Below are 26,076 nucleotides of genomic sequence, written 5' to 3' on the forward strand. Positions count from 1 at the left end.
CCCGAGGCCGGCCTACCCCGGGCAGCACCTTTCATCACATGGAAACGGCCCAAAAATGTCATGTTCTTAAAAACGAGCATTCATTATTGACGGATTCTGTGGCTCAAGGTTCCAAAACCAACCTGGCTGCGTTCTCCCCCTCCGGCCTCTCTCGAGCTGACCTGAGCAGAGCTGCCCCGTCTGAAGGCCACGGGGAAGAAGCGGCTCCCAAGCTCGCTCACCTGTGCAGTTCTGCGGAGGACTGCGCTCCTCGCTGAGTGTTCCCGGAGGGCTCCTTCCCCTGCCACACAGGCCTTGCTGTGCGGCTGCTCGCTCAGTGTGACAGAGAGGGCGCACCTCAGACGGAAGCCACAGTCTTTTCATAACCGAGCCCAGCCAAGCCCAGGCAGGAGAGGTCCTACCACACCAAGGCATGGATTCCAACACACAGGGGCCCTGGAACTGGCTTGGAGCCTGACAGCACAGATGCGTCTCATTCATGCATCAGGAAATCCCTCTGGCTCTGAAAGCCAAGCCTGAGGGGTGTCATTGCTACTTGCAGCCAGGACGATCCTAGCGAGGCACTTCCTCTCAAGGCAGGGGCATGAAGACCCATCCAGCGCAACGGCTGGCAGAGGAAGGTCAGTGTCCGCTCCTGTGTGGGGAGAGGAGCTCTGGCCAAAGCTCTGAAGAGGATTTGAGTCCAGCCAGAAACACGCACGGTGGTGTCAGGGCCAGAGAGGAGCAAGGACGCTGCCCAGGGGACAGAGCCTCAGGTGAGCGCCTGGCTGAAGCAGGTGAGAATGAGCAAGTGGAGGCCGTGCAGACAGAATCTCCATTCCGGGGAGCCCCAGGGGACGCTGCAAACCCCACTGCCCTGGACGGGCAAGACAGGCAACAGAGATCAGAGCCCCAGGTCTGTGTGCCCTTCCCACTTCAGAACAGTTGGGGTACAGAAGGCTATTTCCTGATTCTGATACAAAGAAAGTGGGGGCAGCAAGGAGTGGTGAGGACCGAGGCAAACCAAGAAGCCGAGGCGCAGCTAGAGGAGGTGCTGTCCCCGAGGACCGGGCTGCAGGCCGCCTGCAACGCAGAGGCCCAGGGTGCAGCAAGATGTCTCCGGCCACTCACTAGACTACATCGTACAAAACTGCGCACTTCACGATGAAGTTGTCTCCGAAGAAAGTGGGTCAGTGGGCAAAATGCCCCTCCCTGGGTCACCTCGAAAGCCCTGGAACAAAGCCTCCCAGCAGAGGCCTCTGCACGCTCGCGGCCTGGACCGGCACTGGTCGGACACCTCTTCCTCCTGAAGGCCCGGCTTCCACAGTTCAGCCCCAGGCTCTCAGCCCCTCTTGGCTGCCAAAGTGATCTCGTTGTACAGCAGGATAATTTATTGAAATATTGATTTGTTTGTTCTTGCCTTGCTTTGTTCTTCACCCATTCCCAAATGGCAGGCGGCCCTCGTGTTCCGCAGCGCCAAGGGAGTCTGTGCCGCTGAAAAGGTCGCCCAGCATCTGCTTCCTCCCTTTGGGATTCTGAGCAATGCCCAGGCGAGGGCAGAGAGGGGCCTGGAGAACTTGGTCCCGGGTGGGAGGAGGTGCCGTAGAGCGGGGAGCCTGGGGCAGGCAGGGCTCTGACAACAGCGGCGTGGGACACCCCAAGAAGCTGAGGAAGGGAGACTGAGCCAAGTTCGGCACCACGGACCCAATCCGCTGCTGAGGTCTTGAGTGGCAGGACGAGGTGCTGGTTGTACAGCTGTCGCATGGTATCCACACGTCCTGGATGCTCAGAGCCTTTCCCCAAGGTGGTACAGCGTTTGCGTAGACTCCGTCCTCTCATATGGTTTAACTTCTCTCTCACACATAACTGCCGTCCAAATAGTCGCTATGCTGCGCTGTGTGGGGATCCGCCCGCGTTCAGTACAGATACCCCCAGGACCTTCCACCCACAGGTGGCTGAGCTTGCGGAAGCAGAGCCACAGATGCGGAGGGCCGACTGCACCTTCCTCCTCTCCTGCCCTGCCCCAAGTTTTTCAAGGTCCGGCCTGTGCTGGGAGGGCACAAAGAAGCCAAGGGCCAGGGTCCTTGTCCTCACAGGCTGGAGCAGTCGAGAAGCTGTGAGCAGACACCAACCTTGTGCTTGGCACATTTTAGCAGGAGCCAGCTCTGGCCCGTGAGGATGGAGGAGCCCAGGAGGGACAGCTGGGGCAGCTGCTGCACTGCCGGGAGTCAGGACCGGGGGTGGCTGGTGGTCTGGGTCCCTGAGAGGCGGAGGTTGGGCATCTCTTGGGATCTCCCTACTGCTGGCCAGGCCCCGGAAACGCTCCTGACACCTGGCAGCTCCTCACGTGAGGAGGCCACACACTGGGACCCGACCTCCGCACACCCTCGCGGCCCCCCATGGGACCTGGCTCTCTGGGCCACCCCAGACCCTGCCACGCTGTGCCCTTCCATGTGTCGCAGCACCAGGGCCAGGCCTTCCTCCACGAGAGGAGGAGATGCACCCACACTGGTCCCTCCTTGTCCATGAGATGCATCCCAGGATGCCAGGGAAACCACAGCTACCACTGAAACCTATGGATGCCACGTCTTGTGAACACCCATGATGGACCTTTACTTTTCCACTCCACAGGAGCACTGCACGGCTTCTCTTTGGTATATCCAAGTTGCCAGTATTGCCAATCCTGGACTTTAGGGCCATTATTCAGTAACATGAGGGTTAACTGAATATAAGCACTCATACTGTGGCAGTCGATGTGATGCAGAGACACTCTGATGTGATAGAGTGACTAACGGGTGGGTAGCATATACCATATGGATATACTGCACAAAGCAACAATGCAGTTCCCAGGTGGGATGCAGAGTGATGATGAGAGATTTGATCACACTCCTCTGAGGAGCACACAGTTTAAAACTTATGAATTGTTTGTTTCTGGGATTTTCAGACTATGGTTGATCGTGGATGATTCAGACAGTAGAAAGTGGAGCCACAGATAAGGGGAGACTGCTGTATTGCTTGAACCTGAGTCTCCTCCCAAAGTGACAAGGAACCAGAGGCAGAGAGAGCTGCCTGTTTCTGTTGGGGAAAATGCTCACATCCAGCTCTTCCTCTCTCAAGGAAGGTGCCTGAGCTTCTCTGGGAGTCTGTGCACCTCCACCTGTTCTCACCAGTGCTTCAGTGGGGACCAGAGTGAGCTGGGTGGTGGTGTCCTAGGAGCAGCACCCAGGCTCAGCAGGGAGACCGCAGAGCCCACCAGGGACTCCGGCACCGAGCTCTCCAGAGGCTCTGGGGCAGCGGGTGGTGGGCGGGGCTAGGAGGAGCAGCAGAGTCCCTTTCCTGAGGGAAGGGGCCTCTGGGCCGGGTATGGAGAGGGCCCGCGCCCTGGGGTCAGCAGGCTGGCAGGAGCACTGCTCACTCAGATCCTCAAGTGGACCCCGAGGGGCCCTTGGAGGTCAGCTTAGGGGTCTGTGGGTCTCGGGCAGGCCAGTGGGCAGGGTCCATCCCAAGACCCACGCACCTCCTGCCCCACCCCGCCCTGGTCGTCCTGCTCCCAGCCGCCTGCCTGGGTCCCCTTTGCCGGACACACCTGGTCGGGTGAGGAGCCCGTCAGCTCCGAGGGCCCGGGGGGTGCAGGGCGGGGCGAACGCCCAGGCCCGGCCATGTGCTCCCAGCACCTGCTCTTTCATTCATTCATCCACTCCCTGTACGGGCGTTTATCCAGCAGCCACTGCATGGGACCAGTGGTGACTGAGGCCAGCTGGGTCCCTGCTTGCTGGCGAATGAATGAAGGCTGGGGAGAGAGAGCCAGGCCGGGGCAGGAGGGAAACACAAGGCTGTGGGGCCCACCGAAAGGACGCGTGCAGAGAGGGCCCGGCTGTGGCCCTTCCAGGACCCTGGGGAGCTGACCCACAACAGACAGCGGCAGTGGGCAGGCCACAGACGCTGACTCCCTGTACGGTTGGGCTCAGCTTTGCCCATACCATCTCATTTAAACCTGACGGCTGCTCTAGGGTAGGTGCTGTTATCCTATTCTCCGACCGAGAAAGTGCATCCTAGGACTCTGAAGCCACTCGCCCCAAACTCAGGGCCAGAAAGCTGCAGGTCCCGGGAGCCCCTGTATCCCTTACTGCACCCCTACCCGACAGAAAGCGGCGGCGGCCACCAGGCGGCGCTGTTGCAGCAAGAACGCGGCTCCGGGCGCGGGGTCCGGTCCGGAACGAACCGCTTAAGACCCGCGTAGAAAGTTCTGTTCCAATCATGGCTCTGCGCCAAGTCCAGTTTGCGCTGGAACACGCTGAATTATTTATGCTCTTCCCTCCTGCAGTCAAGGAGAGCAGAAAACGGGACTGGCAGCCTGGCCTTGGGCCCCAGAACCGGATCCGGAACCGGCGGGGGCTCCAGGCGCAAACCCGGCCACGGGGCCGCGGGCAGGCAGCTCCGCGGCGCCCACCGCGCCCACCGCCGAGCCCGGACAGGTCCCCCCACTCGGCCGGGCCGCGCCGGTCCACGCCCCAGGAGAGCTGCCTCTGCCGCCCGGGCGCTCCCCTGTCGGGGCAGAGCTCGCTGGCAGGCAGGCCCTGGGCTCTGCTGGCTGAAGCCGCGCTCGTCCCGGGCTGGTGTCCAAGGAGCCCCAGCGGGGAGCCCGCGGGAATCGGCCGGCCACTCTCCCAGGCGCAAAGCACACTGCGCCAGCGTCCTCACAGCCCGGGAGACCGCAGGGCCAAGGCATCCCGGGCTCGGGATGGGCTCCCGGCCCCAGGGCAGCCCCGGGACAGCAGGCGCTGCGAATGCCTTGTACTTCCGTACCTACCATAAAGTGTAATTTATAAACCAGGCCCTAATAAGACAGTTACAACCATCGCTATCCCATAGGGCATCGGAAAGTGCTTTCTCTTTCTCTCAAAAATCAAGAGAAACTGTAACCCTTTGGGACCACAGTTGGCCGCGGGGCACTGAAACCCCGAAGGTGCGGGCTGCTGGGCCCGGAGCCGGAGTGTGAGGAGCACGGCTCGGTGGAAGGGGTCAGCCACAGCGACCTCCGTGGATCCGCCGGGAGCCAGGGCTCTGCAGACAGTACTGGAGAAGCTGTCAGCGACTCCCCGACTCCCGGGCCGAGCGCATCAGTAAGGCCAGATGAGTGCAAGGGACAGGGCCCACACGCTGCGCCCAGCACAGGGCCGCCTGCAGCAGGACCTGCTCAGGAGGCCCGCTGTGTCCGTGTTCACACACCTTCAGAACGCTCCAGTTGACACCGAGTTCCAGGCAGCGGTATTAACAAGAGGGGTCCTGGGAGGTCAGAGGTCATGAGGACAGAAGCCCCCATGGACAGCGTGAGTGCTCTCAGAACCGAAGCCTGAAGCTGGGTGTGGTGGCAAACAGCTCTATTCGCTGAACTCTGGGAGGCTCAGGCAGGACGATCCCAAGTTCATGCCCAACCTGGGCAACTTGGCAAGGCTCTGTCTCAAAATAAAGAATAATTTTAAAAAAGGGAGCCGGGGATGTAGCTCAGTGGGAAGGCCCTAGGTTCAATCCCTAGTACCACAGAAAGAAGAAAGACAAAGAAGCCAGAGGAGCCTGTTTGTTCCTTCTGTCACGTGAAGGCAGAGCTGGAAGATGCGGCTGTCAGGAACAGGCCTCACCAGCCACCATCTGCTGCTCTGACCTGGGCCTCAGCTCCAGAGCTGCAAGGGCAAAGGTCGGTGGTCTACGAAGCCAATCTGTTGCAGCCCAAGTGGACTAAGACACCTCCCTGGGTCTGACCCAGCCCCACAGGCTCCTGATCCTCTTTGGACCCAGCACTGCCTGTGTCAGGAGGTGGCCAGCAGTGACCTGGGCCACCACGCCTTGCCCCCATCGGGCTGGAGTTGGGACCCAGCCCAGGGGCTGAGGCTGTGGCTCCTGGGCCCTGACTCGGGGCTGACCGCAGGCCCTTGACATCTCTCTGAACTTCACACCTGCGGCTGGGTGGCTCGAATCAGGACTCAGGACGGCGAGAGCAGAGTAGCAGCACTCTAGGTGCTACACCTGAGCCCGCACCTCAGGGCTCCTCGCTTCCGCCTCTGCCACCGAGACTCACAGTCGGGCTTCCCAGGCCTTTCACCTCGACTCCCAAGAAGCCCCAACAAGCACTCCCTTCTGCCCGACCTGGCCTTTCACCACCAGACCCCTTACGTCCTCTCTGGTCGTCCCCAGGTCTGTGGTTCTCATCCGCTTTGATTTCCATCATCCTAGGAGATATTTAAAATGAGAACAGTCGAGCTGTGTGGTCCTTCTCACAAAATCAATTGAAAAGCCAGTTGCTATGCAACCCCGGAGTGTGCGGATGCTCCGCTCCCTGGCTGATGGCATATTGTATAAAATAAGATAATCTCTTTTCTTCTGCTTTTTTTTTTTTTTTTTTTTTTAAGAAATGGAGAAAAATGTTGTTCGAGGGAAAACTTGAGATAACTCAGAGGGTTCTCACGAGCTGGAAGACAAACAGCATGTCACCCACACAGGGCCACCGATTTCCTCCCCAGGGAGGCTGGGGCCTGGGGGCGGCCGGGAGGCGGAGCCGTCTCTTTCTGTCCCAATCAGGGATGAGTAGCAGAGGCTGGGCACGTGTGCGGGGTCTGCCCGACGCTGGGTCACGGCCTACAGCGCCCCTGCCCCTGAGGACACAGCCGACGGCCCCCTGCTCAGCCTCTCGGGCTTTGTCCGGCTTCCGTTCTTCCCGGGGATGGCGCCTCTTCCCTGGGCGGGACACTGAGGCCTCCACAGGGCACTGATCGGAATTTGTCCTCACTGTGGCCGACTCTGTCCCGAGCCCCACCCGGACGACGTGGCGTTGCTACCTCTAACGGAACAAGGGGAGCCCGTTCCCCCAGCTGGGGTCCTGTGTCCCTCGCTCCCAGAGCTCAGCCGGGAAGGCATCCAGCCCCCACTGTGCCCGAGAGCCCCCCCCACCCCCTCCTTCCCCGAGGCACCCAGGCCCTTGCTGCCTGCTCTGCGACCTCAGCCCAGCCTGTGCCGCCCCCGGCTCCTGGGATGCACTGGTGAGGCCAGAGCGGCTGCTCACTCTCTCGGGAGACCTGGGTCCGCCCTCCTGGGTCCAGCACACCCGGGCCCTGGGCGTGGCCCCCAGAGTCGAGCAGTGGAGTTTGACCGACCTCATCCACCGAGGTAACTGCAGCAGTTAGAAACTTTTGTTGCCGTGGGAGAAAGCTAACACCCCCACATACACACACTGGGGCAGTTAACTGACTGTCCCCTTGAGTGAGAAACGCCCAACTGCATTGGCTCGGCTTAGTTCTGGTGGGGCTGAGCGGATTTACTGAAGATTTGCTGGGGTTTACCGGACACGAGTGACCGCAGCCAGTGGGCTCACCGCCCGGATGGTACAGAAGGGAACCGGGAAGGGCGGCTGCGCCTGTGTCTTGGGAAGATTCCCAGTCTTCACCTTCACCTCGGGCGTGGACTCCTGGCTTCATCGCAGACCCTCGGCCTCCTGATGCGGACTCACACGGGACTCTACAGTGAGGGCCACTGGATCCTTCGATCCCCAGGGCACAGACAGACCTCTGGCTCTTCCACACCGACTCTTGGGCAGCCACTGTAGCCCGATCTTGTACATTCTTATCCATGTGCATCTCTCATTGAATCTGTTTCTCTAAGCACCGACTGCCACATGACCCATGACTCTGAGTAAAGGAGAACACAAGGCTTCCCAACCACGCCCAGGGCACGCGGGCCAGGTGAACTCTGTCTTCGCTCAGATCCGGTAGAAAGTGTGGAACACGACAGAGCCCAGTGGGGACGCACTTACCCGGACCGGGAGTCCACTTAAGGGGCATTATTTGGATCCTCTGATGCTTAAAGGATTCGTTAGAAAAATCTGAACCAGGTTTAATGAATTTAAAATGTACTCTTTCGCTTGTAAAAACCATGTCCAGTGTAATAATTAATAACTTCAGTAAAATACAAAAAGGAAATAATAATTCCTTAGCCTATGGCCCAGCAATAAATGCATCTGACAACCGATGTATGCGTTTCAGTCTCGCCTGTGTACACACGTGTACACAAAGCCGAGATCACACTGTAACTTACACCCAGCTTTCCAAACAGACAACAAACAAACACCAGACTTAACTTTATGCTGTTACCGTTCCCCGATTCTTTGAATGTGCTTTGAAAATGTGATTTTTCGGCAGCCTGAATTCTACCGTGAGATTCATCATGATTCATTTAACTAGACCTCTGCTATCAGGCAATATCAGTTAATTCCTGGTGTTTGCATTTAGAAATAAGGACATGACAGGGTGGGGGATTTAGCTCAGTGGTTCCACTGCCTGCCTCAAAAGCACAAGGTCCCGAGTTCGATCCCCAGTACCAAAAAATAAAAAGAAACAAGGACGTGACAACTGTCTCGTTCCTAAAGCTGGGCCCACAGCTGTGAAAACTGCTCGAGAGAGACACACAGAAGTGAAAGAGCGGACTCAAGCATCAAGAACTCCGCAGAGGCGATGGCGGCGTAACACACTTCCCTCTGTGAAAGCGAGCTTGCATGTTCCCGCTCATACCGCATAGGGCCATTCCTCCCTCCGAACCAGCAGCAAATACCCTTCCTATCCCTACAGGGCAGGCACTTAAAAATGGATATTCTTGGGCTGGGGACATAGCTCAGTGGTTTCGCCGCCTGCTGCACAAGCACAAGGACCCGAGTTCGATCCCAGGTACCAAAAAATAAATAAATAAATAAATAAAATAAAAATGGATATTCTTTTATATGTGTATTAATAAAGCTGGATATTTCTGTATGTGTTTTCTTTCAGTCATTTGTACTTTTCTTCTATTAACTACTTACTTCTTTTGCTAATATTGTTTTTCTGTTTATAAGAGTTTTTCATTTATTAATCTTTGTCATCTGCAAATGCTTTCCATGATTATTATTTGTCTTTCATTTGTGTGTTTTGAAAGAAGTTTCATATTTTAAGTATCCAAATATACCTACCTTCCTCTTTACAATTCCTTCTACTGGATTCATGCTTAGAAAGTCCTTAGCAATAAGTATTTTCTTCCTGATTTGTGTGATTTAAATAGTTGAATGTTGGGTTGGTTTATATTTACCATATGATAATTTAGTGAACTATTTATTAAATTTTATACTTGTGATGCTTAATAACCATCCCTTTTATCAAAAATTAAATTATAGGAGGAGAATTTCAGCTATTTTATTCAATTGATCTATCTGTTCATGATGCAAATACAGTATTATTTTAATTACTTTTACATTACAAAATGTTTGGAGTAATTCTCTTTTTATTTGCGGGACTTTCAAGGGTTTTTCAGCTATTCTTGACTGTTTCTAAATAAACTTTAGAATCATTTCATCAAATTTCCAGTTATTAATCTGGGAAAAACCAACATCTCTTCCATATCCAGTCTCCCCAGAAGGAGCAGCATGTATTTCTTCATTTATTTTCACTTTCTCCTATCGGTAAAAAAGCGAAATTTTCTTTCTGTAGTCCCTGTATCTATCTTGCTAGTGCTATGCCAGGTGGTTTATATTTCTGGTTACTCTCATACAGGAAACTTTTCTGGCTCTATTGTCCCTGTTACCGGGGTGTTGATGTCTGTACAACTCCCTTGCTTGCTCATATGCCACACGGCGATGTCACAGCCAGTGACAGGCCACACACAAACCGGAGTCCCACACACTGCACTACCCGGCACCCCCTGGTCATGTCTGCACAACAAAGTCATCTCCGATCCACTTCTCAGAGTGTGGCCCATCCTGCGGGGACTCACTGTGCTCCGTGAGGCCCCAGGCTTCTCCACTAACGCTACACATTTTGCAATGTGTTCTTTTGCATTTTCCTGGCAGATCTCTAGCAGCAAACAATTCCAATGTTGTCTGCCCTTTTCCAACATTAGTTTCATGTTGCATAAATCTGTCCAGGATTTCCAGAACTGCAGTAGTTTTACCAGTTCCCAGCTTCACCGTGACTGCCTCCAGGGCAGCATTCCTCACAGCAGGCTCTGCAATGTGCTCGAGACACAAGCGGAAGGGCTCCAAGGAGCATCTGGGGAGAACGTGGGTCCAGGTCCCACGACAAGGCCACGCGCTCCCACAGTGCGACTCAGAAGCCCCGCCCATGGGATCCCTGCTTTCCTCTGTTTTACCAGCATTTCTGGACCTCTATTTTCCTGTGTAAACATCTATTTACATCCAAAGAATCAGCTGTGCAGAACATTCTTCAGGTAAATGTGCTTCTTTTTCCAATTTAACTTAAAATTTTGGTTGTCGTGCTACCATCCGTCACTAGTTTTCTCAAGTTCTTAAAACCAGATTCTTCCAGCTGCTGTGGGGCTGCCAGCCTTGCTCTGCCCGTCTGCCTTGCCATCTTGGGAGCACTGGGCTCCCTTTCTCCTCTGCCCCCACTTCTTCTTAGGCCCCAGGTCCTCCCGCAGGGGTCCTACACCCTGACTCTCCCTGGCACCTTCACTGGGGTAGCAGGAGGCCCTCAGCACCAGTGTCTCCGGTGAGCTCACGCACTCTCCCACGCCAGTCCCCTTCCCGTGCCAGCCTTGCTTGTCGAGTTTCCCATCAGCTTTTCACCGCTGTAGTGAAGTACCCGAGACAACAAGCTTTCCAAGCAGAAAAGACTGGTCTGGCTCCCAGCTTTGGAGGTTCAAGCTCAAGGTCAGGCAGCCCCTGATTCGGCCTCTGGTGAGACGGAGGATCAAGCGGCCACATCTCAGGGCAACAGAGAGCAAGGAGGGTGGGTCCCATAGCCCTTCTGAGAGCACACCACGGCGACCTGGGCCTCCTAAGGCCCCGTCTCCTAAAGGTCCCATCGCCTCCCAATCAGCGCCACCCTGGGGACCAAGACGTAACTCACGGGCCTTCTGGTGACATCGACATCACACAGAGAGGCGGCAGGATCCACCTGGCCGAGTCACTCCCTCCCACCAACCTAGGCCACAGCGTCCAGGGCGAGTGCCTGGCCCTTTCACAGCAGCGCATGCTCCGAGCCGCTGCTCCCTTCGGCCCTCACCCACACACGGAGTCCACAGACCTCCTCAGCAATCAGGTCAGACTGCGTCACAGGGCTGGAAACTGCCCTCTCGAGGAAGCCAAGCTCTGCGGGGAAGGGGCCTGTGCCATCCTTCCCCGCTGCCTCATTTGATGTCCCTCTGGCGGCGTCCCCCGAGGACAGGCTGTGTCCCGACTGCCCCAGCACAGCACTTTGCACACAGAAGCCCTTGGAGACGTGGCAGCTGCTGAGATCTGTCATCAGCAAGCTGATGCCTGGATTAGATGCACAGTTCCCGACACGAACCATTTCCATGCTCCTAGGATGAGTCCCATCACATCATAGTAGGAGTTTCTCTGCGTGTTATTCAATTGCACTCTGAATGTCCGGCGATCTTTATGTCTATTTTTAGTTTTATTTATTTTTGGTACTGGGGATCGAACGTGGGACCTTGCGCTTGCGAAGCAGGTGGTGAAACCACTGGGCTAAATCCCCGGCCTGTGTCTATTTTTAGAAGTGAGGCTCTTCGGTGCTTTGGCACGGACACGGCACCTTCGGCAGCTTTAGGGTTGGGGTCACACTGACTCTAAAGATGAATTTGGTGGATTTCAGAGTGGTATTTGAGTTTCTACAGCATTGTACTGCCCCTCACAAATAATGCCTTGGATTGTAAGACCGTACTGGGAAAAACAGACCTGACCATTTGGGGGTAATTTTATGATAACTTTGCAAATGATAACCTGAGTTCCTATCTCAGTTTGGGGACTTCGGGTATGTTCCACATTGTGTAGAGCCGCCAGGGATTTAGCTCAGTGGTTCCGCTGCCTGCCTCGCAAGCACAAGGTCCCGAGTTCGATCCCCAGTACTAAAAAATAAAACAAAACTACATTGTGTAGGGTCAAACTTGAAAATGGGTATTTTCCCGGGAAATCCTCAGTTTTTCCAGGACCCTCAGGTCCCTGCCAGCATCCTCACGTCAGATTTTGACTACTAGTGTCCTGACGTGACTACACTGCTACCTGCGGCGGTTGATGAAAACAGAAGGAAGTGGCTCCGCGTAGGAGCGGTTCAGCAGTCTGCCGAGGAGGGGCTGGTGAGGGGCCGTTTTAAGTACCCAAGACTGGAAAGAGACAGACTCTCTAGCCCAAATAAAATCCAAGGCTTTGCCAACACCAGGAGGCAATGAGCCCCCACGATTTCTGAATTCTCCTCTTAATCGATACAGGAGCAACCAGGTGGGGAAGGTACAGGAGCCACGGAACAGCTGCTCTCTTCTTCCTCCCCTGGAGGCAGCAGCCCGCAGGTGCCATAACCACGAGGCGCTCAAGCTCTTCATGCTTTCCAAAGCTACCCCAAAACGACCTGCGCACAGAGAGTACCACGTGGATGCCACTGTTTTTAGCCTGTAACTCCTCTCCCGTCACCCTTCACCACCAGATTTGGACATTCAGTCAGGGAATATAACCTAATCCTTTTTGCTGTGGAAAATTCACTGAAATTTTCTTTATAATCTAATTACTGCTGTAATTTTTAAGTGTTCCATGAGTCCACAAAAGAAGATGCACCCTTTTACAGGGCAAGGGAAACAGCTCCCAACTCTGCACTCATTATTCCTTCTGCTGCTGCTGACGTGTCACCCATGAACAACTTAAAGGATCGGGCGCTCCCAGAGCTGGGCTCCCAGTGGTTTCTCCCTGCTCTAAATTCACCGCCGTGCCTTCGCCTTCACGCGCACGAAGAGCCAGCCCACGGTCCCTCCCCAGGCTGCCATCAGCTGCTTCCCAGTGGCAGGCTTTGCGGGTGCAGGAGCGGGGTCTGCTTTTCTCGGGGCTCATTCTGCCACGCCAACCTTCGTGGCTCCTCACTTGACCTTGTGAGCATGTAGCTTGTGCGCAGCTCGATTTTGGTTTGGGGCACTGCAATTCTCTGGCTGAGCAGAAGCGTTCAGGCCTTTCTGGCGTCTGATCTTGTCTCGGGCGGGATTTGTGTGCGCGGAGTCAGACCACGGGTGCTAGGATTAGCCGCTTGAGAGAGAAGCCCGGCTCCTGAGCAGCTGGGGCACTGGCTGCCCCCGAGGTACGGCTGAGTCTCGTGGAGCCTCCCGGTCTTCATCCGTAGGCCGGGACTGACAGCGGGTGTCCTGCCCTCTGTGTCAGCAGCACACACAGAGCCGGCCCCGCTGGCCAAACCACGGGCTCCTCTCTCTCTGCTTGGAACCCCTTTCTTTCCATCCCAGGTCACTGTCCCTGCAGGCTTTTTACTCAGGGACCCAGATGCTGCTGGGAAAGAGGGCTCCAAGTCCGACAGCAAGAGGAGACAGGTGGGACAAGGGGGCGCAGGAGATACCGGGCAGGAGCAGAGAGGCGGAGCGGAGTCAGTCAGCAGGGGCAGGCGGGCACGAACGCTGATACTTCGACACCGGGTACTGCGCCCCTGGGTCACCGTCCTTCCTAGCGCTGGCCAGCTCCCAGAGATGGCAACAGCCTTCATAAGAAACCAGCCAAACCAGGGCCCAGGTCCCCAGCCGCCTCCTGTGTGGGGGCCGCTATCCCCCACCCCATCACAGGGCCAGAAGCAGGGCGGCTCCGTGCGGCCTGAATGTGGCTCCTCTTCCACCCGCTGCCCGCCTCTCAGCCTTGCGAAGGCCACGGAGAGGCCCCTGCCCGGGGTCCGATTCCCTCTGCCCCGGCTGCCCTGCTGCTCCCACAGGGCCCAGCCAGGGAGCGCCTGCGACCCAGAGAGCTGCACCTGCCCTCATCCCCTTCATCCCGAGCAGAGACTCTGTGGCCACAGCACTGGCTCGGCCTCACTCACCTTCGCGTGGCTCAGCAGGATGATCCGAACCAGCACCACATTGACGTGGGCGCCCAGCGACTCATCGTGGTAGATCTCGTTGACCTGAAAGACAGCCAGGGAGGCGTCAGCAGGAGGTCACGGCCACTGCGACCCCCAGGGCCTGGCGGGAAGCAGCCCGGCCCACTTGTTCCTCTTCCCCTAACTTCACCATCCGGTCACCATGTCCCCCTGCGGCCGTCACTCCCCCTCCCGAGAGACAGGGAGAAAGACACAGAGGGAGAGATACACAGAGAGAGAGAGACAGAGAGAGAGACAGACAGAGAGACAGACAGAGAGAGAGAGACAGAGGAGAGACAGGCCGGCGGCATGGGCAGGGCTGGGACTGTCCCTAACTCAAGACCCCCACACTGCTGCCTCTGGTTATGAGGCGTCAGCTATGCACACCGCTGTGATCAGCCTTCTTTATGGCAGAGTAGAACTCCGCTGTCCATAGGCTCACAGACCCAATCACAGACCAATGGCATCTGGGAGATGCAATTGCTGGACAGGCAGATTTTTCTCCTTGTCATTTCCTAAACAAGACGGAACAGCTGTCTGAAGAACAATTCTTACTGCATCACACAGGTGGCTTCTTCCGGTTTGTATCACTGGCTTCCTCTGCCTTTATCGCTATTTTCTTCTTCTGAGCTTTTTGTTTATTTAATTTTGGGGGGCATTTCAGGGTTAGCCTGGGGCCTTGTGCACGCTAAGCTTCCCCTGTCCTTGTGCATTTTATTTTCTGCATACAAAATCACTTTTCTGAGCAGGTGTCCATGGGCTCCCTCAGATGGCACAGCATGCAGCCCACAATAGGGGTGCAGTCCCCAGCTCCACAGCAAGCAGGCGGGGCTTCCAGAGCCACCGGGCAGCTCGACGCCCGCCAGACACGCAGCCCATCCACCGCCTCCAGGAGGCCAAGCCCCTGGAGCCAGCCTTGAGCTGCTTCTCCTCACTCTGAGGGCCCACGCTGGGCCCCACGGCTTCTCGGCTTTCCACCACTAGACTCTGAGCTACTCCAGAAGTTGAGTTTTCCTCCTCGTGTGCCCAGCCCCCGCACAGAAGCAGGAGGTGGGCCCTCAGGACGTTTTTATCAGAAGAATAGTAGATCCATCCATAGGTACTGTCACTCAGTGGGAGGCATGGGCCAGCCATGCACCCTCCTCGGATGAGACGGAGCCCACAGGCTCCTGACCAGGCACTGGGTGCTCTGGGGGCAGACGCAGCCAAGCTGCACTCCCAGAGCCCCCGTCGCCCTGGCCAGCGCCTGGATGCGCTGAACCCTGATGCTCAGAATCCATATCTGAGCCACTGTCATTGCTACCTGCAGACAGGTAGCAAATCACCCACAGCGGGAAGACACCTTGGGAAGTCTGAGTTAACAGGGAGAATCAAAGCGCAATGGAAGAGCAGGAGAGGCAAAGTGGCCGCTGTCATCGTTGCTGTGGATAAAGACACCGCCACTTGGCGCGGAGCTAGGAGCTCATCCGTCCCCAGTGGACACCACCATGAGCCCGGCGGGCAGCCATCCCGGAACTCCTGCCTGCCAGCCCATCTTCTGAGTGTCATGCAGCTCCCTGCCCACAGCCTTGCTTCCTGTGGGCTCCCAGCTCTGTGCAGCAGATGCCCGGCTCCCGCTTCCAGGGGCACACGAGAGGGAAGCTGGGAGCTGATAACAGCACCACTAGGTTCAGAGGGGGCCCTGGGGGCCGCTTGCAGGAGAGGAAGGTGGCCTGCCCATGTGGCCGCTGCAGAAGGAACAAACCCTGAGCCCCACCTGCAGGTCCTCCGCCTCTAGGGCCCCTGCGAGGCAAGTGACACAGGCAGGAGACCCCTACCGGGAGCAGGGCTGGGCCGGTGGCCCTGCTGTCCACCGAGCGGTGCCCCTTCCCCAATTCATCTCCTGGGGGTCCAGCCGTGTGGCGCTGCATTCAGGGGGAGGGGCTTCGGGAGGTAACCAGGGTTAACTGAGGTCACAGGGTGGGGTTAACGGCCTCCTGGGCAGAACACCAGGGAGCGCTCCCCACCCCCCCATTGGCTGGCAACCTCAAGCTCGGCGTTCCCAGCTCCAGAACCCAGAGGCGCGAGCTCCTGTGATCTGAGGTACCCGCCCGCAGGATCTTGTTTCCCAGCCCAAGACCACCAAGCAGAGCCCCGTGTCAGGGCTTATGACAGCTTGAACCTTGACTGTCCCCAAGTCCCCCGTGCTAAAGGCGTGGCCGCCCACCTGTGGTGCTGTGGGCAGAGGCGCCTGGGGAGAGAGTGAGGTCACTGGGTGAGCCCAGAAGGGCCCTTCGCTCTGTCCTCCTGCGCTCTGAGCGCTGGCCACTTGGCTCCACCATGCACTCCCACCATGGTGCTCAGCCTCACCAAGGCCAAAGCAGCGGGGCCAAAGGCCATGAACTGGAACCTCGGGGGGCTGTGAGCCAGAAGCAGCCTCTCCCCTTCGAAGCTGGTTACTTCAGCTCTTTACCCCAGCAGTGGAAAGCTGACCTGGCCCTTCCTCCAAAGGCTTTGAACGGGAAGCGCCTGAGAGGCTCTCATGGGCCCAGTGACATTTCTCCTTCTGTCCTGGGCCTGGGTGACATCAGACCAAAGAACTAAACACAGCTTCATTCCCGCTTTGAGCTTCGGCGAGTATCAGACCCAGCCCTGCCGAAGCCCTTTTCCGGTACCGTGGGGCTTCTCAGTGGGAGCAGAGCCCAGAGCCACCGTGTGCTTCTGGCCGGGTTCTCCTTCCTGTAGCACAAGAGGTGCCTAGCGGACCCAGCAGACAGCAGCTGGGCCCATGCGTGTGGCTCCAGACCCACGCAGAGAGGCAGGGAATGGTCCCTCAAGGTGATCACAGTGGCTTCACAATCACACAATGTGAGGAGGGCTCTGAAGGAACATGGAGGAAGTAGAGGGCGTATCAGTGCAAATCTGCCACATGGGCCTCAGGGCTCCTACGCGCGTGGCACAGCATGAGAGCTGAGAGATGAGGATGTGTCAGCTCAGCAAAGCAGGGGCGGGGCTCCGGGCAGAGGGAGCCACGTGTGCAAATGTCCTGGGGTCAGAAGCAGGGAGGCACGCTCTGGGTACAGACAGGGTGGGCCAGGGAGAGTCCCAGAAGAGGAGGTGGCAGACTGGGCCCTGCAGCACAGGAGAAAGGTTCCAAGCGCATGCAAAGAGCAATCAGAGAAGGTGGGTCCTGGCAGGGGAATGACACTGCATCTTGCCAAGAGTACTCTGGATCCTTTGTGGGCAGCAAAATGAAGGGGTCCAACTGTGGGAATGTTGGGGTTCAGAGGCGGAGGTGAGTGGAGAGGAGGAGCCAACGTGAGGAGGATGTGATGCGGCACGGGTAGGGGCACCACTGCCTCCCACGCCCTGGGACACTGCAGGGCCTGCTGAGCACTTGCATTTTTGCTGAAAGATGGAATTCATCCAACTTTGCTCTGTGTGGTCAGGAGAGAAATCCTGGGGTTGGTGGGGAAGGCCCGCCCAGCAGGGTTGGCAGAGGTAGGAAGGACGGTCCATCCCACGGAAGGAGGGGAGGGTGCGGGCGGCTCCACGCCCCCCCCCCCCAGCTCACCTGGCCCTGTGCTCATCGTCGGAGGGACCTTGGGTCCGTCCTGGACATGGGCAGGTGGGACGCTTCCTCATCCTGACCGCAGGGGACCAGACACCCCGCTGGGCGTGGGCGAGGCGGCTGAGCCCCGGGGTGCTGGGAGCTAACTGTGGACCCGGGCTGGGCGCCCTCGACTCCGGCCTCTGGAAGCTCCATCGGGCCAGAGATCTCTGGGCCACGCTGGGCAGTGCAGGGGTAAGACAGGCGGGCAGGCGGCTCCCATCCACAGCCAGGTCGTCAGGCGGGGCTGGGCGCCTTCGCGTGGGGCCTCTCCCCTCATCTTCCCGGAAGTCCTTGTTCTTCCACGAGGGTGCAGTCCCTGGGGACCCCTGACCGGCCAGACTGCAAACGGGGAACCCGACCCCGCGCTCGAAGGTACCAAGAACAGAGCTGGCGGGAACAGCCTGCGGGGCGTGAGATGGGCGGAGTTCCCACGGTGCCCGGCCTGGGCGGGCCTAAGGGGCGGGCCCGCGCCGCCCACAAACCCCAACCCGGGGCCTCAGCTGCTGTTCAGGGCGCCGAGACCGCCACGGCACCCAGCGCCTGGAGCCTCCCACCCTGCAGGCGGCTGCCCAGACGCAGCTGGGAAGCCGGAGCCCCGCAGCCAGCCAGCCCGGGCCGGAAGCCTACAGGGCAAGGGGACGCAGAGCAGTCAGCAAATTCCCAGGGAAACACGCGCATCCTTAACAGGGGCTGCGGGGCTACAACGTTTTTGCCCGCGACAGAGCTGACAGACGGGCACAGAGAGCAACAGAAGACAGAAGGCAGGCTCCAGGGGCCGCGTCCTCCCGACCCCGCCTGCTGTGTCCCCCAGAGGGGAGCAGATGGTAGGGGCTCCCCAGGGACTTCGTGCCCCGTCCCCCTTCCCTCCCCAGTGCCATTCTTCACTTCGGCCGCCGCTCCAGGCAGATCTGACCTCCACCGTCTGCGGCCTAAAGCCCCCAGTGGCTCCCCAGCGCCCTCGGGCTGGCGCTCAGGGTCCTCCAGCAGCTCTGCTGGCTCCGCCTACTCCACTCCTGCCCTTTCCTCCACCGAATCTCCTCAGTCCTCACAGCGAGGTCTGCCTCCCTTGGAAGCCGGCTGCCCTCTCCTGCTGCCTACGCAAGGGCTCACGCCTGGAATCCCCACATTCCTGCTCCAGCCCACAGAGTTCTTTAGACATCTGAAGAGCATTTGGGAAAAAAATTCATAGTAACAAATATGTTTCAGAGGAGAAGGCCTTTACTCCCGTGCTGGAGCTCTCCCACCCGAAGGGCTTCCAGTTGCACTTGGAGCAACACGGCCGCACCCTGGCCAGACCTCCAGGCCAGCAGCAACCACTGCGGCCTTTCCCAGCGCTCTCCTTGCACAGGGAGCCCGTCTTGACCTCTGGGCCTTTGCACGTGCCAGCCTCCCTTAGCATGGCTCCCAGCCCATGCCAGGTGTTCAGTGAAGAGGGCTTTGGTGCATGTTTGCAATACATGGCTCCGGAGGACTGCTGGGTCCGAGGACAGAGTTACTGGATCCTTCAAGGAATGAACGAGTGAATCGCCTTGGAGCAAGTGAACAACAGGAAATGGGCAATGGTGACCCCACAGACTTGTACTCCCGGCTCACTGTGGCCCTCTACCCAGCCAGCCCTGCCAGGCCGAGGGTGGGGAGAAGCCACATTCTCTGGTGCCCAGGCTGCAGGAGGAGGGAGGCCCTGCAACCGTGTCCTTGAGCTCTGTCTGAGAAATTGATCCTGGAATCTCTAAACCTTGGGGGAAACGCTCACAGCCACAGCCCTGCTCCGAGAGGGGCCAAGGGTCCTGGCCCGGGAAAATATATGGTGCTGCGCCTTTTGCTTATGCACAGATGCGACCAAGTTTCTGTTCTGGAATAGACAACAAGGAAGGTCGCGGCTCTGCCTGACAATGGAAAAGGTTGCCTTCTGGTCAGCGGACTTCCACCTAGGGGCGACTGTGAGTCCTGGGGGTGGCTGCCAGGCAGGGGCGTCTTCCAACAAGGGCCTGGAAGGGGCTGGAGGCCGGGGCGGAGGCAGTGGCTCTCACCCAGCCCCGGCCCGGCACAGCCCTGGGCAGCGAGGGCAGCATGCACGGCTCACTGCCTGGCCTCCCAGCAAGCCCCGAAATAAAGAGAGAAAGCGGGCATCCATGCCCCCAGAAAGCCAGGCATGGAGCCCACAGGGGAGGCCTGGAAGACAGCCCTCATGCCGGCCACAACCGGGGCCAGGGCTGCCCAATTCTGAGGAGCAGCGGCCGCAGCTGTGTGCTTCCTGTGCAGACAGGGCCCTGGTGCCTGGCTCACCCCACACTGGACACTCCCTCTGCTCCTCCTCGCCAGCCTCCTGGTGCTCAGCAAATGCGTGGGAGGCAATGCAGACCCAGACGGCTCAAAATACCAAGCTGTATCATGCCAGGCACACACCTGAGATCCCAGCTACTTCGGAGGCTGAGGCAGGAGGACGGCAAAAGGCCAGCCTGGGCAACTTAGTGACACCCTTCTCAGAACAGATGAAGGAAGGGGAGGTGCTCAGCGGTGGAAGGCTTGCCTAGGAAGGAAGGAAGGAAGGGAGGGAGGGAGGGAGGGGGTGGGAAGGGAGGGAGGGGAAGGTAGATTCCAGGGCCGCAAGGACCAAGTGCAGGGCCGGGAAGGCTGAGGTCACATCGCTCAGGAGGGAGAGGTGCAGCAGCCCCTCCTCTCCCACACCTCCCACCCCAGACCCCCGGGGCGGATGGTGCAGTCTCCTCATCCTTCCGGCTCCACAGTCTTTGGGGGCCCAGGTGCCCCGGCCACGCTGACCGGTGCCCGGAACCAGTCAGGGACTGTGCAGCTGAAACAGCAGGACAAGAACATGGAAAACACGGCTGCCTTCCAGTTTTCCATGCTGGGGTGAATAACTGCAAGAAGCTACCCGTCTTCCTGCCCTGAATCTGGGGCGTGGGCAGAGGTGGGGTGCAGTCCCCACTCCACACTGCATCGCTTCCCGCGCAGGATCTGCCCCACCCTGCGGGGGCTCCCTTTCCGTCTGTAAATTGGAGGCAGTAACAGCCACTGCCACTCGGGCGGGCGCTCTGAGGACGGAGGGCAGTGGCGCATCTAAAGAGTCCCACAAAATCCCGGCGCGCAGTGCTGTCTCAGAGTTGTCCTCAAATCACAGGAGGGTCCGCTGCTGCGAGCCCTGCCTCTGGAGTCCCACACTGGGGTCTGCGCGCTTCCTGCTGGCCGCCCCGGCTCTGACCAGCTACTTCTCAGCACGCTATCCCCAGAGCCAGGGCTGCTGGGCCAGGCCTGCCTGAGAGTCTGACTGCGGCCTGGAGCCCTCCCTGCATCCGCCAGGGCCACACCAGCCCGCAGGCCGGCCTCCTCCAGCCGACCCAACGCTCACCAGCAGGGAAGGTGCTGCCTAGCAGGGAGGCTGGCTGCTTTGAGGGCGCCGGACACACAAGGACACGGCAGAGGCTGCAGGCCAGGCCTGGGGGCCCCAGGGGCTCTTGGCCGCGGCGAGCACCTCTGAGAGGTGACAGCCGGGCTGGGGACATCACCTGCCCGGGCTCTCTGCTGACCTCTCGGCTTCTTCACGACCGCACAGCCGGCCAGCGTGGAGCCCCTTTCAGGGCGGGCGCCCGGCCCTGCCGTCTCCAAGCCCCCGGGACTGGCGCTCCCCACAGCTCCGGCCGGCACTACAGTGGCATCCGAGAACACCGGAGAGAACATTCCTTTCTCTCTGTAAATCACTTCCTTCCACTCCCCTCTCCGACTTTTTTTTTAAGCTTTTTTCATTTTCCCCGTATTTTTATCGGTGCGTATTGGTTAGACAGATCACGGGTTTTGTGCTGGTGGACTTGCACATGCACGTGACATACTCTAATCTTTCCCGCATCGCCCCTTTGCTCCAAGCTCACCCCAGTGCCACGTTGTGGAGACACAGGTTTTAAGTAGTGTAATGTATGTGACCAGATTTTGACCACCTTTGCCCCTGCCTCACCCCAACATTTGGGATCAGACCACGAAGTCCCCGGCCCTGCTTCCCCTGAGAGGAGGCCACATCCTAAGCGTTGGGGCCCAGCGGTGATGTGCACAGACCGAGAGCCCCGCAGTCCCCAGGCCCGGTGTTCACTGGCTGGGGGAACAGAGGAGCATGACTCCCGGGCTGTGTGGGAAGCCACAGACACAGCGCCCCTGAGGCAGGGCAGCACTGCAGGGGGCAGTGTACAGCGCAGACCTCCTGTGTGGGGAGGGACCTTAACTTGTTCCCTTCGAGATGCTAAACTGAGGCCCCATCTGGGCATGCTAACCCTACTGCAGTCGGGGTTCTTGGAACATGTCCTCCTCCCCTGCAGTCCTTGCTGACTGAACACAAGTAGGGCCCCTGTGGAGTTCACGGAAGCCTGTCCACGAGAGAGAGATTCCTCCCGGTCCCCCACTGCACACTGAACATTGTTTCTGTGTCTCTTTCTTTTATTCCCTGTGGTTCTCCCTACAGGTATTTGGGGTTCTAAAGAGCTCCGGATACTAAGAGGTCATCCAGCCCAGGATAGCCCTACACAGTGGCTGACGTGGGGGTGCCCTGTGTGAATGGAGGCACGGCCCGGAGGGTGCTGGGATCCAGAGGCCCCTGCCTGGTTGGGTTTTTATGCGTAGTGAGGGGGCCTGGAAGTTACCTGGGAGGCTGCAGATGGATGACGTGTCGAGGAGCAGGCCTGGGACCGGTAGAACCCGATGCCAGACCTGGATCAGCCCAGGGTGAAAGTGCAGAGGATCAGGAACGGGACCCCATGACAGAGGCTCTTAGACCAGCACCTGCTGGGCCCATGGCAGGGGCCTCATGAGAAACTCAGAGCACAAAACACAAGCAAGCTTCAGCTCAGCCCCGCGTGCAGCATTACAAGCTCTTCAGGGGTCGCCCACGAGGGGCACGCCCATCTCTCCACATGGCCTTGTAGGTGCTCTCCAACACCTGGACGGAGGAGGCCAGGGCTCTTTGAACACAGCAGGAAGCAGTTCGGTCCCCACCCCGGGAGCGTCTGCTCAGGTGGCTCAGCTACCTTGCCAGACCCGTGCCCAGGGCTCCGCACGGCCCTGCAAACCTCTGCCCCCAGGCTGGCCCACAACAGCCTCCGGAAGTGTCAGGCAAGGGGGCAGGCGGACGAGAAGTTGGATGAGCGCGTCCAAAGAGCCTGGAACACGGCCCTCTGCTTCCCAGAGAACCCGGAAACAAAGGGGGAGGCCGGGCCCTTAGAAGCACGCTCTCCTGGGTCGTGGGTCAGATGGGATGCTGGGGCAGCCCACAGCTCGGCTCGCTGCCAGGCGCAGGTGAGAAGGGGCCTGAGACGCCAACCACTGGCCACTTGTCCTCTGTCATGCTGACTGACTGCAGTGACAGCTCCACCAGGGGTGCTTCCAGGCACCGTGGATGCTCAGCTGTCAGCTCCTCACTGGAGCCTGCACCAACAAGCTGTCACAGGACTGATGACATCTGGCCCTCCTGCCCAGGGGGACTCTCGCTCCGGCTCTGACAACCGTCAGCTTCCCACAGGAGGCCAAGGATGGCAGACGAGACTCTATGCTGAGGAGTGGCACGCGTGCCAGGGGAGAGGCAGGTGTGCCACAGCGGTGGGGACCCACCTCCTCAGGCCACGGTGGGCGCTCTGTCCACACGCTAAGGGACAGTGCATGGCATGGAGAGTGATGTGACAGAGAACAGGTGGGCACAGCGGAGGGAGGGGGCACGGGAAAACCCAAGGGCCACTGACACTTGGAGTCTGCTATGGCCGGGAGACGGGCGGGATCCAGGAGGGTGAAGCCGCAGGAGGCAGAGGGCCCGAGAGGAGGCCATGCCTGGCCTGCCTTGGGCTCTGGTCTGCCAGCCTGGATGGAGGGGAGGGTCGGCACCGGGTGGCCGAGGGGAGGTCTGCCATCACCAACGCTCTGGGCCTCCAGGACCCTCCAGGGCCACCGGGAGGGCAGAGGGGCGACGCACTGTGGAGCCGGTGCAGGCTCCCCGCTCCTCGGGCTGCGGGAGCAGGTGTCCACCGGGAAGGCCTAGGTCCAGTCCGCTCTCTGGATGCCAACCACCCTCACCTCCTGCCCCTCCCACAGCCCCCTCTCCGGCCGGGCCGCCAGGGCCCCGGGAGATGCAGCGCACATGCTTCCCACCCCCAGGGCCTGCGCGGGCCATGATGTGGACCCAACCCCTGCCCAGGCTTCCCGGAGGGGCCAGCAGGCCGGTGACCTGGGGTGCCTCCTCGTCTTCAGCCTGCCCACGGCACCCTGCTCTGCGCAGCCTGAGTGTGGGGCGCACTTGGGTCACATCTGCACCCCAACATGCAGCCTGAGCCCCGTGCCGACCTGGGATCGAGGGTGTGCTGGCCGTGGCCAAGGGCAGCTCGGGACCTCAGGAGGCTCCCCGTCCTGCTGTCGCACTGCCTCCTCACGGGACACCGCAGGGCAGCAGTCGCCCATCCTCCAGGGCCCACACACCGGGCTTCTGCTGCAGCTGCACTCGCATCTGCCGGTGCCACATGGGCTCCTAATTTCAATTTGCTCCCCACATTGCAAAATAATTAGGTTTCCCATGAAAATTGGATTTCCAGCTTTTTGTTTAAAAAAACCCAAAAAGCCCTGGCAGCAGTGGGCCTGCTTCTTCCTACATGAGCACAAGTGAGTGGAGCTCAGGGGACACCTCCAGGGGCCCCTCCTGGCCCTGTCCACCACTCCCCAGGGCCCACCGCCGCTCACACCCCTGCCTCCTCCGGCACAGAAGGGAGCTCACACACCGCTGGGTCTCCCGGGCACCCGGAGCCAGGCTCTTGGCCATCGGACAGGCGTGGGGAACAGGAGCAGCGCCACAAACAGCCCTGGGCCCAAGGCACCAGCAAACTCCACAACGCAAATGTGCCCCTCCTGGAGGGCCTGCCTGCCTCCCCTACCAAGGGACCAGCCTGTAGCAGCCAGTCTGACACGAGCAGAGCCGTGAGCTGCGAGCTCCTGCCTGAGGCCCGGCGGATTGGCCTCTTTTACGAGATCCGGCCCCACAGCCAGCAGAAACATTCCTGCCCCCACCATGCGGCCACAGCATTCTTGAAAGTTGGTAAGAAATTGAGTCCAGATGCCTTCTGATTGTTTGCAAACCCTGGCAAGGCTTTGGTAAATCAAGGCCAATTTCTGGATTAAATTAGAAAAGAAAAGATGAAAAATAGCTGAGTTCTGGCAGAGAGAGAGAGATCATTCATTCAACAGAAATGGTTCAAGAACACACTGTACGGAGACTGCCCTTGCTCCAGAAGAGGTCGGGGCTCGGCCCTGGTTGTACAGCCACAGGCGGGACCCCGTTATCTGTGGGACTGAGGAGGTGTCTGCCCTTGCAGAAGTGCTATGGGGCTCAGGAATCCTCCAGAATAGAAACAGTGAACACAGTGGGAGAGACAGCTCTGCTCGCCTGGCCTGGAAATCTGCCCCTCTTGCTCAGCTGCCTTGAAGTGATGGCTAAGGTCTGCGAATTTGACCCTTAGGAAGAACCCTAAACTGACTTCACTGATCCTCGATCCTCGAGCTGTCAAGGCTGTGGGGGCTGGGTTTGAGCAGGAAAGGGGTAGAGCTTGACTCAAGTGTGAGGGTCGCTGCAATGAGCTTCAGGAAGCGGCTGCTCCAGGGCAGCACAGGGCTTCTCTTCAGGGACTCGCCTCTTTCTGAGGAGTGTACGGGCCAGTCTGGGGGTTCAGAGTGGGGGGGGGGGTCCCCAGATTAAAGATGAAGAAACCCGGCTCAGAAGGGCGCTCTGCCAGGGAGGTAAAAGCCAGGACGGGAAGGACGCCGCTTCCGAGGACAAGGTGGGTCTGTCAGGGGCTCACTGCTGCCCAGAGGCACACGCTGACTCGGGGGCGGGGCCAGACCCCCAGGCAGGCCCCAGGCAAGGAGAGCTTCTCAGGCCTGACGCCAACGCTTTCTCCAGCGCCAGAGAGTGGGTATTTGCTGCTTTCTGAGTCCCGTGGTCTCAGTGCCAACTCTGTCGCTGTAGCCACAGATAATTCATAAATAAAGGGGCGCGGCTGTGTTTCAGTAAAACTTTGTTTACAAAAACAGCCAAAGGGCCACATGTGGCTCTTGGGTTGGAGCTTGCCAACTCTGTTTTAGAATCTCCAGTTTACCTGGACACGTCCAAATTTAATGCAAGATGCATGTTTTAAAATATTCTGACATCAGAGAGTGGTGATGATCACCGCTCCCAACACTGCGGCCATCCTGCTGTGGCCGTCAACACAGCACGTGCATGCTTTGTGGTGATGGTGGTGTGAACACACTGCTGAGCTGCCCGTCAGGCAGAGACGTGGCCCGGGCGACTGTGCACACGACCTGTGCGCTCGACTGTGACAGTGCACAGGCTCCTGGCCCAGGTGTGGACACACCACGCTCTTCATCATTTTAGAGCACACCTCCACTAGTAACAGAAGTGGACTCTGAGACAGGATGCCACGCGGTGTCAACAGCGGCCGCGCTCACCCCCTTTACTGCGACTGCATTGAGAGGCCACCTCACAGGCAGGGCGTGTGGTGCAGGCCTGTGCTCCCAGAACTCTGAAAGGCTGTGGCAGGAGGATTACAAGTCTGAGCCCAGCCTGAGCAACTAAGTGAGACCCTGTCTCAAAATTTAAAAAGG

The 26,076-nt window shown here is 58.7% G+C and overlaps 1 protein-coding gene across 2 annotated transcripts in view; it reads right to left on the reverse strand.

The window, feature by feature from the left end:
• Adamts2 (ADAM metallopeptidase with thrombospondin type 1 motif 2) overlaps window positions 1–26,076 on the reverse strand; it is a 194,731-nt gene that overhangs the window by 34,270 nt on the left and 134,385 nt on the right. For both annotated transcript variants that reach the window (XM_021242213.2, XM_021242221.2), the window contains one exon: window positions 13,809–13,892. In XM_021242213.2, the coding sequence (XP_021097872.2) occupies window positions 13,809–13,892 (84 nt within the window). The remainder of the gene's footprint in view (window positions 1–13,808; window positions 13,893–26,076) is intronic.

This window comes from Heterocephalus glaber, unplaced genomic scaffold (genome assembly GCF_053883595.1).
Source record: "Heterocephalus glaber isolate CG9 unplaced genomic scaffold, H.glaber_assembly_v1.0 deba00001606, whole genome shotgun sequence".
Classification (NCBI taxonomy): domain Eukaryota; kingdom Metazoa; phylum Chordata; class Mammalia; order Rodentia; family Bathyergidae; genus Heterocephalus; species Heterocephalus glaber.